Source organism: Dendrobates tinctorius, unplaced genomic scaffold (genome assembly GCF_039654945.1).
Source record: "Dendrobates tinctorius isolate UK_male_01 unplaced genomic scaffold, ASM3965494v1 ptg000205l, whole genome shotgun sequence".
Taxonomy (NCBI): domain Eukaryota; kingdom Metazoa; phylum Chordata; class Amphibia; order Anura; family Dendrobatidae; genus Dendrobates; species Dendrobates tinctorius.
This window is the reverse complement of record NW_027361872.1, coordinates 8,492,545-8,506,844: the sequence shown is the minus strand read 5'-3', so window position 1 is coordinate 8,506,844 and position 14,300 is coordinate 8,492,545. Positions and strand designations below refer to the sequence as shown.

The 14,300-nt window shown below is 40.3% G+C and overlaps 1 protein-coding gene across 11 annotated transcripts in view; it reads left to right on the top strand.

The window, feature by feature from the left end:
• NRXN1 (neurexin 1) overlaps positions 1 to 14,300 on the top strand; it is a 1,899,875-nt gene that overhangs the window by 169,719 nt on the left and 1,715,856 nt on the right. For 7 of the 11 annotated variants that reach the window (XM_073553970.1, XM_073553972.1, XM_073553973.1 and 4 more), the window contains exon 3: positions 4,088 to 4,105. The exons of the other annotated variants lie outside the window; for them this stretch is intronic. In XM_073553970.1, coding sequence (XP_073410071.1) covers positions 4,088 to 4,105 — 18 coding nt within the window. The remainder of the gene's footprint in view (positions 1 to 4,087; positions 4,106 to 14,300) is intronic. 11 annotated transcript variants of the gene reach the window in all.

Below are 14,300 nucleotides of genomic sequence, written 5' to 3'. Positions count from 1 at the left end.
TTTAGCAGCCAAAATGAGCAAGCAATAACGCCTAAAGTCTCTGAAAAAAATTGATGATATCAAAGAGTAAAAAAAGAAAACGTGGAAGCTCACAAGATAAGAACATCTTTAGCAACCTTATTAATATATGAGGGAATTAAAAGTATTTAGGTCATAAACCTAAATCTGACTCGATAGCAGTTGTGTATATGATATTTACTGATGAAAAAATGTGATTATGGTTTGTTTGAGCTGATCACTGTAGTTAGGTTTATATAGCAGTACTTGCTCATTTTTCAAAAACTGGGCGATTGTAAACTGTGACCCTGAATGTTCAGGGTTTAAAGTAAGATAACCATTGGTTGTTGATACCAATCTTTTCCAGGTGACACTATAGAAGAGCCAAGGGTAAAATAATTCTAAGGCAATTTAAAGATAAAATTTAAGAATTCTGACACCAACCCAATATCTAACAAATAAAAATTTTCCAAAATTTTAATCCTGGCTATATTTTTTTAACATGTCCACAGAACTCTTCAGTAGAAAGGTCAGGAATATACGAAAATAATATAGTTGTGATGATTTATAGCAAGTGAAAACATTCACAAGAGGGCATTTTTCGTTATTGTTTGTAAATCAAAACCAGAAATGGAATCTATAAAAGAAAATAGTATAATGGATAGATTTGACCCTATTCTGTGTTTTGGATTTACTCCAGGTTTTGGTTTATAAAAGGAAGCAAAATACTGACTAGAGATAAGAAAATCGATTAGTAACTAATGAAATGTGTTAGTACGTTTCTGGGATTCAATTGGCATAAATCCACCTGAATGGCATCCACATGGATGCCATTTTACTGGATCCTTGGTAGCGCCAGAAAGGGCTTAAAAACATAAATAATTATATTCACCTGTCCAGAGCCCGGCCCACAACTGCCCTATCCTCTGCTTGCTTTGGGTCCTTGATCTTTGTGTCTTCTGTCTTCTCATTTTTGCCCTCAGTTTTGTAAATGAACTCTTGGAGCTGACTAGGACTCACAACATGGTCAATGGGTTGCAGAGAATATCACAACGTGTACTGCACCCCACTTGACCACATTGCGAGGCTTATTCAGCATCAGAAGATCTGAGACAGAAGAAGATATTAGAATGGAAAAGCGGAGGTGTGAAGACCGAAAACTAGATTGAAAACGAAGCGATAGTAGAATCAGATTGGGAATTGAGGGTGCAAGCCAGGTGAGGAGTGATCTATGGCAGGTGAATATTATCGTTTGGGGTCCTTTTTAACCATTTCCTGGTCCTCCATTTACTATGTTATGTGGTCTGGAGAAACCTCAGAGGAGAACAAATGGCAATTGAGGCCTTTTGTTTTAGACCAAATTAATCTGATGGCTTATTTGAGTGAATCAACCTGAAACAAATTCAGGGAGATTCTGGTATCTATAAGGGCACATGACCAATTTTCCCAAACAAATGCTATCCATGGTTTTCACAGATAGCACTCGTATCTATGTTATTCTATGAGGCTGTGCACATGGCCAATCTTTTCCTTGGACTGAGTAGACCACAGAAAAAATCAGAGACATGTCCAATTTTGATCAGAGCATGTATGGGACCTTGAAAAAAATTGGACCGATATCCAAGTGCGGTCCGATTTTCACGTACTGACAGAACAGAGAAGGTGGTGAACCTCTTTTTTTTGTTTCTCTACACATCTGTGAAAAACCTCTTGGCTTCCGCTTGGCTCAACACATACCAAGCTAACTGGCATGGGATGACCAGCGTTAAAAAAAAATTTGCTTCTATTTGTGACCAGTCGGTGTTTGGGATGTGATTGGCAAACTGTTGAGGGTTTTGCCAGCATGTCATAAAAATGTATTAAATTACTATTGTAAGAAATTGGAGCCCTTAATTAAATTAATTGCTAGTTAAGGGTGAACACATCTTTTTTTGGATATGAAAATAAGACTTTTTTTGGTTTTTCTACACATGCAATGTGCCTTCAGCTACTGTAGTAACTTAAAGAGGTTGTCCGCTACATTTTCATCAATGTCTGATCGGCCAGGGCCCGACACCTGTCACCCCTGACCATGAGCTGCTATCAGTGTCAGTGGCGCCGGCCGCCGGCTTGAAGTACTCACTGAGCTGCTCCTATTGATTTGAGTAGGAGGTGGATTTGTAGTTCTTGGCCACTACCAGAAGATGGAGCAGTTTGGCCAGTGAGTACTTCTGGCCTACGTCCGTCACCACAGACACTGATAACAGCTGATCTCGGGGGGTGCTGAGTGTTGGACCCCGGCAGTTCAGACATTGATGACCTCTCCTAAGGAGAGGTCATAATCAATGTAAAAGTAGTGGACAACCTCTTTTAAGACAAGCTGTTTTTTATATTGCCATTCCTAATAAAAATGTTAACAGTTATAGCCCATTTCCATGTAGACCTATATCTAATGTTATACATATTAATGTAGAACAGAAAAAAACATATCCATTCAGCATCCACCATATCCACTACCCCAGTGGAGTCTGATATCATTTTTCTACATGAATGTACTAAATAGTTCCAAAATTTGTTTTCTATCTTTATAGTAATCGTATCTATGTTTTTCTAATACTGAGCTCCAAATCCGCTGCACTGGGGTAAATGATTCTGTCTGTGACCAGTCACCACTAGAGGGAGCTCCAGAGTTTAATGTAAATTGCTTTATTATTCAATGCCTATACAGATACTAAGTTTCCCTTAGTGGTGGCTGTATGAAGCCAGAATTGTGTAATATATGTCTATTCAGGGGATTTGAAGCTCAGTATAAGAAACAAATCGACACAGAATTGCTGAGTTTCTTTAAGGCTATTTACTGTATATGTAAATGCAGAGTATTATCATGTACAAACACAGAAACAGCTTCTATAATCCATGCGGTTAGCACACTGGCTGAAATAAAGTTTTATGGCCACTTTGTATGTGTGACCTATGTAGAAATTGAGATCCGTGCTTTTGGGTTTCCCGATATTCCATTGTTTTCATTGTTGCCATGTGTATACTACAATTCTAATTGAATTCCAACATGTCTCAGGCTTACAAGAACTTTTCTTCATCAGATCCTGATTCCTTACCATACTCTTCTCTTCAATCATTACTCATCCATATTGTAAGGGGCTTCCCAATAATTATAGTATTGTTTGGGTTCCCTTATATCTATATGTAGGAGAGGTAGTTGGCGAATTCTTTGTTCATTGATTTTCCAGTACAGGATCATCATCAATTATATTTATAAAGTCAATGCAAGAAAGCGGACGGCACCGCTGTTACCGTGCTAAGGTCCGTGGCTGGCAGCAGGCGGAGAGCTCACGTCCAGGACTCCCGGGTGCTTGACCTTGTAGCAAGACGATAGTAGTTTCCAAGAGAAAAAGGTCGCACTCTGCGGGATAATGATGAATGTTTATTGACACTGAATTACATGTCACGTCGGAGATGTGAAGGAGAGTGTGTCAAATGGCTGACTACGGCCGTTTCACGCTACTCAAGCGCTTCCACTGGTTTTTTTGACCCGTGGAAGCGCTCGAGTAGCGTGAAACGGCCGTAGTCAGCCATTTGACACACTCTCCTTCACATCTCCGACGTGACATGTAATTCAGTGTCAATAAACATTCATCATTATCCCGCAGAGTGCGACATTTTTCTCTTGGAAACAATTATATTTATAAGGATACAAAGAGGATTTATACTTATTCATCTATTTTGCATTGAATTGAAACAAGACCAAAAGATTTCTTTGGGTATATAAACCAAGAATGTAGAGCCAAAATGAGCGATTGCTGTCTAGATGATGTAGTGTTATGATTCCTATTATGATTGTCGGAGAGACCGATATTACCTAAAACTCAACCTATTGCAGAAATGGTAAAATGATTCACTACATGTTACATACACTGAAAGGAACATCTATTCCCTGTTGCTTTTACTTCCCTTCTTTGAATGGTAGCAATTGAGCATTTGCATGTTGTGTTTGACGCCGTGCATGCTGAAGACATGCAATGGCAAGTGATAGTCTGCATGCCGCTTACTGAATGTCTCTCCTTTTCTCTCCTTCCCTGTCATGTGCTTTCAGAAGACAACCATGTAGAAGGTGGGTGCTTTCTACCTTATCTTCTCCCCTTCTCCCTCCCTTGTCCTCTTTTTTATTTTTTTTTATATGTCTAAGAATAAAGTTAGTCCCGGTAAGTATTTTGATTAAAAAACATGCTATGATTAATCATTTCTATTACACGAGCTGTACCGTATTTGCTTTGTCAACGTTCCTTTCTTCTCAGCAGTGTTGCAGACCGGTGCACTTTTTCTTTAACCAGTGCAGTATTGAGTATGTGTACATTTGACTTTACGGCGTTCTATTAATGCAGCGATATACATCGGTAACACCTTAATGTTAAAAATGGTATAAAATTGTTTTGTGGATCTAAGGCAGTGTTCTCCAACTCCGGTCCTCAAGTGCCACCAACAGGTCGCGTTTTCAGGATTTCCTTGGTATGCTGCAGGTGATGGAATTCTTGCCTGTGCAGGTATTGCAATTATCACCTGTGCAATATTAAAGCGAACCTGTCAGCAGGATTTTGCTAAGTAAACTACAGACAGTGTCAGATTGGCGTTGTTAAACTGATTAAAATGATACCTGGGGTGAAGAAATCCATCTTATGGTTCTTGCTTAATCAGTGTTAGAATTTTTCAGTTAATGAGTTGCTCGTGTTTCCGGGTCAGACTGTTTGCAGAGTCTGATCTTCCTTCTCTTAGACAGAGAAACCAAGGAAAGACCTGCTCCCAGTCCTACCCCGAAGCACAAACTTTCTGTCTCTCTCTCTCTGTACGATCAGGAACATGTATGTGCTTCGGTTTCTCTGGCTTAGAGCAGGAAGATAAGACTCTGCCTACTGTCCCGCCACAGAGCACAGGCATATCATTAACTGAAAACTTCTAACACTGATTACACAAGAACCACAAGACAGATTTCTTCACCCCAAGTATCATTTTAATCAGTATAACAGCACCAATGTGACAGTGTATGTAGTTTACTTAGCAAAATCCTGCTGACAGGTTCGCTTTAAGGAAATCCTGAAAACGTGACCTGTTGGTGGCTCTTGAGGACCGAAGTTGGGGAATACTGATCTAAGCCATTCTCCTAAGAAAAATGTAACTGTACAATTCTTCCAGGTATTACTTAACTCTCATTTTGGCTCTCGTAGTTCTTGAAATACTGTAGTATTGATGCTATTTCTGAGCCAAAAAAAAGGAATTAAATAGAATAAATAAATAAATTACTGGGTTTGGCTCAAAAACTGTAAGTGGGAATCTAACTTTTTAAAGGGAATCTATAATCAAGATTTCACACCCCAAACTATTTATATGCGCATCTAGTTCTTTCAAAGGCAAGTCCAGCAATACCTTTACATGGCCAGTCCTTTCCTCCATTACTGAGAAATCAGCATTTCAATTAATATGCCAATGAGATTGAAGGATTTTTGTAGATCTGAAGCTTATGTCACTCCAGCTCTAATCTCCAAGCAGTGTGGTCTCCTTATGCTTGACTGACGACTCCTTTGCCTAAAGTTACACAGCATAGAGACTGTCAAGTCAAGCTGGAGGAGGTGGCACTGGGAGTGGAATAGTGATGGAGGCTTCAGTTCTACCATGGCCATTTGCATATCTATTCAAATGCTGATTTCTCAGTAATAAAGGACCAAACTGGCCATATAAAGGTATTGCTGGACTTATCTTCGAAAAAGCGCTGCATGCACATATAAATAGTTTGGGAGATGAAATCATACTGACAGATTCCCTTTAAAGTGGTATTCCAGTCTACATAAATTATTACCGATTCACTGAACTGTTAGACTGGTGTGGACCAGTGCTCAGATAACGTCTAATCCGATCACGTTTGGGTATTATCCGAGCATCTGGGGGTAATTGTATATTATGTCCGAGTCCCTGTGGCTGCACGATTTGTGGCTGTTAGACAGCCTGAACACATGCAGGGATTGCCTGTTTGTTAGGGAATCTCCACGTGTGGAGGCTGTCTAACAGCTGTGAATTATGCAGCCGCAGAGAATCGAACATAATATACAAGCACTCCCAGATTCTCGGATAAGACGTAATTTGGGTATGTTCGCTTATCACTAGTGTGGTCCTCCATCGTTGATCAAAATTGGGGACCTGTGTCTCCCCTTTTTCCCTTGCCAAAAGATAACAGCCAGGAAGTTGACTAGAGCTGGAAGCCTGAAAAAAAACAGTGGAAAATGGGGCAGATAAATAAGAACCGCACTAATTTGGCAATTATCTCCTATCTAGTGGCTTGAAGAAAATCTATGTAGACTGAAATACTCCTCATTGATTTCCAAGGAGCTTCAATTATCAAGACGTACGACAGTCACCTTTCCCATTTCCTGTGCTGTGTGTTCATTGTGGTCACACAGTGGAGACATTGGATGTCATCGCAGCGCATAAAAAAGCCAGGGGACAGGATCAGTTTGAAAGAATCCTTTTAAAAATTAATATAGTACCTCATGTCCCAGCTTAATAATGATTGGACAACCCACATTCTTCTGCAAGAGGATGCAAAGGGCACAACTGATCCAAATTCAGGGTCCAATACAGGGACAAGAGGGCGGTGCGAAACACAATAGGCACAGACTACTAAAGTGAGGATCCCGGAGTCACGCATGGTTCAACTACAATCTGTATTAATGCAGAGTATAGCCATTTCCCCTGATTAGTTTCTAGAATTATTGCCCATAGAAATGGCTTCTTCTCCATGAATTATGTGCACAACAAATAAATGTGAGTTATTAATTTCTGTCTGCAATTACATGGAAATAAAATATATTAAATGCTGCAACTTACTGTATGGGATCGCATTTCCTGCAAAAAGAATTAACAATATGATCAAATTAAAAGAAATATAATGGAATGGTTATGATGTTCCTCTTTTGATAGATCCAAAGCCTTAGATCGGTTTCTCACGGGCATAATATTACTGTATTTTGGCTCTTGGAGTAATACACCCACCGCAGTCCTACTGAGCCAAGCTTAGAGGAGCATATACCACTGTGATTCTTTAAAGGGGTTTTCCCAGCTCCAAGATCCTATACCACTATATGGTAGGTGTAATAATAATAATATTAGCAAATACCTCCAATTAGAAATGTAGTGTAGTTCTTCTTATTAGCTACATTGCTTACCGCCTGTTTATTAGTTTAGGTATCAACAGTTATGACCATTGATACAGGGACAGTTAGTTAGCTGTTAGTGGTCATTACTGAAGATACCTAAGCTACTGCAATGCGCTGCACATGGGATAAGCGACATAGTGAATCAGAAGAACTATACTGCATTTTCAATTGGAGGTATTTGCTAATATTATTACTATTACACCTACTACATATTGAAATAGAATCTTGGAGATGGGAATACCCCTTTAACGAGAACCTGTCAGGAGCTTTAGGGTCACTACACCTACCAACACGCCCGATTGTTTGTTTCACTTGTGTGGTGCCGCTAACTCACTATTATCAGCAATCTGGGATAAACACCAATCAAGCACAATGATAGGCAGTTAGTAATGTGGATGATCAGGGGGCTGCTCTGAAATCTGCACCCCCCAGTGAACTTGCAGCCAAATTTACATAAAGATTCAGAGTTGCATTTCTTAGTGCAAAAATATCTTTTTGTGACTAAGGAAGACATGTTTACTTTGCAATTTGAAATTAGTTTGGTGAAAATAAAGCTCCTGACAGATTTTCTGTAAATGTTCGTTTCACAACAATGATCTAGACAATTTATTCTTAAGAAAATTCACTTATATCAGATTGATTTCTGTCCAATACTGATCACCACCATTGATGAGCTGACCCCAGGCTTGATCAGCTGGTCCCAGGCTTGATCAGCTGACCCCAGACTTGATCAGCTGACCCCAGGCTTGATGAGCTGACCCCAGGCTTGATCAGCTGACCCCAGGCTTGATGAGCTGACCCCAGGCTTGATCAGCTGATGCCACGCTTGATCAGTTGGTTCCTGGCTTGATGAGCTGACCCCAGGCTTGATCAGCTGACCCCAGGCTTGATCAGCTGACCCCAGGCTTGTTCAGCTGACCCCAGGCTTGATCAGTTGGTCCCAGGCTTGATGAGCTGACCCCAGGCTTGATCAGCTGACCCCAGGCTTGATCAGCTGACCCCAGGCTTGATCAGCTGACCCCAGGCTTGATCAGCTTTCCAGGCTTGATCAGTTGGTCCCAGGCTTGATCAGCTTTCCAGGCTTGATCAGCTGACCCCAGGCTTGATCAGCTGACCCCAGGCTTGATCAGCTGACCCCAGGCTTGATCAGTTGGTCCCAGGCTTGATCAGCTTTCCAGGCTTGATCAGCTGGTCCCAGGCTTGATCAGCTGACCCCAGGCTTGATCAGCTGACCCCAGGCTTGATCAGCTGACCCCAGGCTTGATCAGCTGACCCCAGGCTTTATCAGCTGACCCCAGGCTTGATCAGCTTTCCAGGCTTGATCAGCTGACCCCAGGCTTGATGAGCTGACCCCAGGCTTGATGAGCAGACCCCAGGCTTGATCAGCTTTCCAGGCTTGATCAGCTGACCCCAGGCTTGATGAGCTGACCCCAGGCTTGATGAGCAGACCCCAGGCTTGATCAGCTTTCCAGGCTTGATCAGCTGACCCCAGGCTTGATGAGCTGACCCCAGGCTTGATCAGCTGACACCAGGCATGATCAGCTGACCCCTGGCTTGGTGCGGCTTCTGGATGTAAACTTGTGGAGCTGAACAGAACAGCTCCAGCAGCTGCTTAGTGACCGCTGCCGGTTGCTGCAGATCGGTTGCTTATTCATTTGAGTAGGAGCTGATCTGCAGCACTAGGCAGAGGACACTAAACAGTCGAATGAGCTGTGCTGTTCAGCTGCGCAAATGTCCACATCCGGTAGCCAACAAGGCTGGTAACAGCTGATTGGTGGTTGCCAGGTGTCAGACCCCCAACGTACTATTATTTGAGACCTATCTCAAAGATAGATAATTAATATCATAGTAGTGAAACACCCTTTTAAGTTTGGTTTAACAGAACTCCACAAGCAGATGTATTTCAGCCATCTGAAATGTGCCTTAAAGGGAATCTGGTAGCAGGTTATGCTGTATAGTATGAGAGCAGAATGAGGAAGGGGCAGAGAGTCTGATTCCTTCTTTGTGTAGTTCTGACAGAATCCCTGTTTTCTCGGTTGTAAATGTAGCAGTGGTCAGAATGTTGAGTTTTGTACAACCCACCCACACCCCTGCTTGGAAGCTTCCTGTGTACACTGTACATTATCAGCAGGCTGCCAATCAGTGGGGAGGGGTGGGGTCCACATATTGGACTGACTTTACTGCACATGACACCTAGTCAGTCAGTGATAAACTCCTGCTGGTAAAACACTGATTGTACTGAAACGAAAACACAAAGCCTAATAAGTGACACATCCCTGAAATCAGGCACTCATGCTCTATATTATGCCACTGTCATATTCAGTAACAAAAACCTACTGACAGATTCCCTTTAAACCACAGATAAGTGAAAGTTACTATCATACATCTGCTATTAAAAGGGAAAGTATTCTACATTTGTTTTGCTGCCCCAGTGGCATAATGTAGGGACAGAGACCCTGAATCCAGCATGTGTGCCTTACTAAATTTCTTGTATTTTTGATAAATTTACTGTTTTATCTGCTGCACCTCTGCCAGTCCTGTCATTGATTAGCTCTGTATCACCCTGCCCATGCCACTGATTGACAGCTTTCTGTCTACACTGTGCATATGCAGAAATCTTCAAATCAGTGGTGGGGTGGTGATCAAGGTTGCCAACCGTTCAGAATTTCCAGGACAGTCAGTAAAAATTAGGCACCCTTTTGCCTTGTTCATAAAAGAAATGTAAGGTGTCAATGATTTTTTTTCTTGACGCTGAAGAAACTTCTACAGAATATTATGACTGTAGTTATCATCATTTTACAGTGACTGCAACTGATGTCTTCATATCAGAATTATGGGCTGTAGACATGGATCACATCTATTCATAATGATTTATTATGGTTTTCCAAAGTGTTTGTAAAAAAAAAATATTGTCTGTCTGTGATTTTCTGATAAGCCATCCAGAAAAAATAAAAAGTCAAGTTGGCAACCATGGTGGTGCTACAGTTCATGAATATCGAGGACTACTTTGCTGCAGACTTGCAAGTCTTCTCACTGATAATCTCCTGCTGATAAAGTATTGTTTTACCATAACTATGGCAAGCAGCCTAGTAATTGACACATCGCTTGAATCTGGGTCTCTCTCTACATTATACTTCTTTTAAATAGAGCAGCAGAAGCAGAGGGGACAAAGACTTTTTTAACCCCTTTCCAACATTAAATGCACTGGTACATCCAGTATCGAGTCCCCATCTTTGGTAAGAAGCCACCAGCTGCTTCTGCCCACTGCTGTCAACCCCTTAAGTGCTACTGTCAATATCTGACTGTGGCACTTACAACGCACGTCCTGGTGGTGGGGGGCAGACCAATCCGCACGCCCATCACTTAACCCTCCCAAGATGCGATAATGGACTGCCAATGAATTGCCATGTCAGCTGCGGGCTTCCTATTGGCCCCTCGTGCCTGCCATGATGGTGCCCATGCAATGACAAGCCTGTGACTGATGTTCATAGCAGACCATGATTTTTACCTTATATTACAATACTGTGGTATTGCAGTTTATAATAGAAGCAGATGATCACAGGTTCAAATTCCCATAAAGGGGTATTCCCGTCTCCAAGATCCTATCCCAATAGTAGCTGTAATACTAATAATATTAGCAAATACCTTCAATTAGAAATGCAGTATAGTTTTTCTGATTAGCTATATTTCCTTCCTCATGTGCAGGCATTGCGGGACCTTAGGTATCCATGGTTATGACCACTAGCAACTAGCTCTCAGTTCATCAGTGGACGTAACCGTGGATACCTAAGGTCCTGCAATGCCTGCACATGAGGAAGGAAACATAGCGAATCAGAAAAACTATACTACATTGCTATTTGGAGTTATTTACTAATAATATAACTATTACACCTACTACATATTGGGATAGGAGATGGGAATACCCCTTTAAGGGAAATATATATCTATCTATATATATATATATATATATATATATACAACCACATATATATAATATAAAAAGTTGAATTACCTCTCTTTAATCCGGATTAAATAAAAATAAATAAATATATGTAGTATCGCTACATCTGGAAAAGTCTGATCTATCAAAGTACAAAATATTAACCCGATCGCAGTAAAGAGAAACGCCGTAAAAAGGAAAACAATTGAAACACCACAACTGTGGATTTTGCTTGCATAAACACCAAAAAAAAATGCAATAAGAAGCGATCAAAACGTCCTATCTACCACAAAATGTCACAAAATTCCATCAGCATAAAAACAATATCATTGGAATATTGCGCCACAAACTAAATATTTTTATTTTTTATAAAATTCAGAATTTTTTACCCATCACTTGAATTAAAAAAATAATCTATACAAGCTCAATATTGACCTGTAGAACCATATTGCCAGGTTATTTTTACCGCACAATGAATGCCGTGAAAACAAAACCAAAAGAACAGTTGTGGAATCGCACTTTCACCGCACTTGGAATTTTCTTTCCCCATTTATAGTACATTAAATCATAAAATGAGTCCAAAAAACGGTCTCTAAATTTCGCCCTTCTTAAACAACATAGATACCCAAAAAGAAAAGAATAAGGCGCATCACAAAGGAGTAAATGCAATAAATTTTATTAAGCTCATATAGCATATACAAAGAGAAGAAACAAACAGGTGTGACCACCACCCCATAGATACACACAAATATACATATGTATGGGCAGGAATGAAGGAAAACGCACTTACAATATAGATGCTAGATGTAACCCATTGTTATCAATAAGCAGTATAAGCGCAAGTTCGCAAACAGCGGTTGTAAGTCTCAAAAGAGTGAGGAAAAGAATTGGCCAAAAAAATGTATATAAAGCTACAAAATGGTGTATGCAATGTTGCAACTATGACCTCTCTCAAATTGAGATAAAACAACCACCATAACAGTGGGTTACAAAAAGTATGAAATAAAGTGCCATGTGCAGAAAAAGTACATGATACATAATTATCTTCATTCTAAATAGCAGCAAGAGTTATAGTATATGTTACATAATAGCCATCCAAAGCACATGTGTGTACTCAAAGTAGCTATAGAGGAATAGGTGCACACATATATAAAGCAATCAATATCCAATAAAATTGCACCCATCAATATAATTGCACCAATGCCCATGTATAAGGTGAAATCACCCATGACCGCATATTTAGCCGCTAATATGAAAACCCATGATCAAAAACCTGTAAATAGCAAACTGCCATGTGCATACCTGGGGTGGAAAAGTGCCCCGACGCGCGTTTCGCGTCAGCTTCCTCGGGGGGCAGTGTATGTATATTTGTGTGTATCTATGGGGTGGTGGTCACACCTGTTTGTTTCTTCTCTTTGTATATGCTATATGAGCTTAATAAAATTTATTGCATTTACTCCTTTGTGATGCGCATTAAATCATAAAATGAATGGCAACATTCAAAACTACAAGATGTCCAGAAAAAAAGAACCATCACGTGCAGTGATGAGCGATCGTGCTCGGATAAGGTGTTATCTGGGCATGCTCGGGTGCTAACAGAGTGTCTTCGGCGTGCTTGAAAAAATATCTTTGAGTCCCCATGGCTGCATGTCTTGTGGCTCTTCGACAGCCGCAACATGCAGGGAGTGCCTAACAAACAGGCAATCTCTGCATGTGTTTCGACTGACATGTGGCCGTGGGAACATATTATCCCAGCACGCCGAAGGCACTCACATGTGAGCACACAAGCTTTCTCAGATAACACCTTATCGGAGCATGTTCACTCATCACTAATCACATAACTATGTTGGTGAAAAAATAAAAAAAATTATAGGCCCTGGAAAAAGAAGAGGGAAAATGAAAAATTGCTATTTCCAAAAGGGGATAAGATTTTACTTAAACTGTGAGAAGAAACTGACCCAAAATAAAGGAAACAATAGATTGATTTAATTGGACTGGAATACAATTTAGATTAAGCAAAATTTGACATTAAACAAGTTGACAAAACAGCACTTGCAAAATAAGGAGTCGCAAAGTGCGTTGGCTTCTTTCTTGGCTTCACTTTTTAAAAAAAAAATGCATGTCATTGTTTCTCACGTAAAAGGATGTGACCATTTTTGGCGCATTCATTGTTTTCCTTTTCATTTAGAGAGGAACATTTTTTTAGTGTCCAGCAATGTATATTGTATCTCGCTGACGATTTTTTGACATTTCAATTTTCGACTTCGAGCACTAATGTTATTGCAAACTTTTCTATGATTTTGGTCTTGTTCTATTTACTTGGTCTATTTCTTTGCTGCTTTATTTTGCTTTATTCCCTGATTATCTGACAATACTTGATGAAAATTTTTATATTTTAAGCTTTTATACCTTCCTTTTATTTTTATTTAGTTATTCGTATTTTAATTCTATTGATTATTTTAATTGTGATCTATAAGTGTTAGGGGGCTTTTACACTGCATCTAGGGTCACTTCCACTGGTTCCGTCGGGGCATACGTCCGAACTCCCAGCCCACCGGGCTCTAGATGCATGCGCAAACGGGGCCATAGACTGTAATGGTGCTGACAGAGCGTACGTGCACTCGGACGTGCATCATTCTTGGGAGGCGGACACTCAGACCCCATAGACTGCATCTGGGTGTCCGTCTCCAGTAGGCTTACACTCACGAAAATTATGCACGTCAGGGCGCACGTTCTTTCCAGATCCCGTTTTGATGGGTGTTCGGACAAATGGGCCAACAGGACCAGCGAATGGGACTCCAGACTCAATGTGAAAGCATCCTTATATTGCGCATTGCTAGCGATCACCCTTGTTTAAATGTCACTTTGCAAGCAGTTTTTCTTTTCTATATCCCCAATAGGAGAGGGATTTTTCTTCTTTTATGTAAATGCCAATTTTTTTCCACTTCCTCTCCCATAAATCCATCTTTTTCTGTTGAACTTTATATTAGAGTAAGTTCAACCTAAAAAAAATTACATTATAAAATATATATATATAAAAAATACATCAACAATGTAATCAAAACGATATCAACAGAACAAAAATTTAATCTAAGCAAAATATACTTGAGGTTTTTTTTTATTTTGCCCACATGGGTTTTTGTGAAATGCGTAAAGAATTAAAT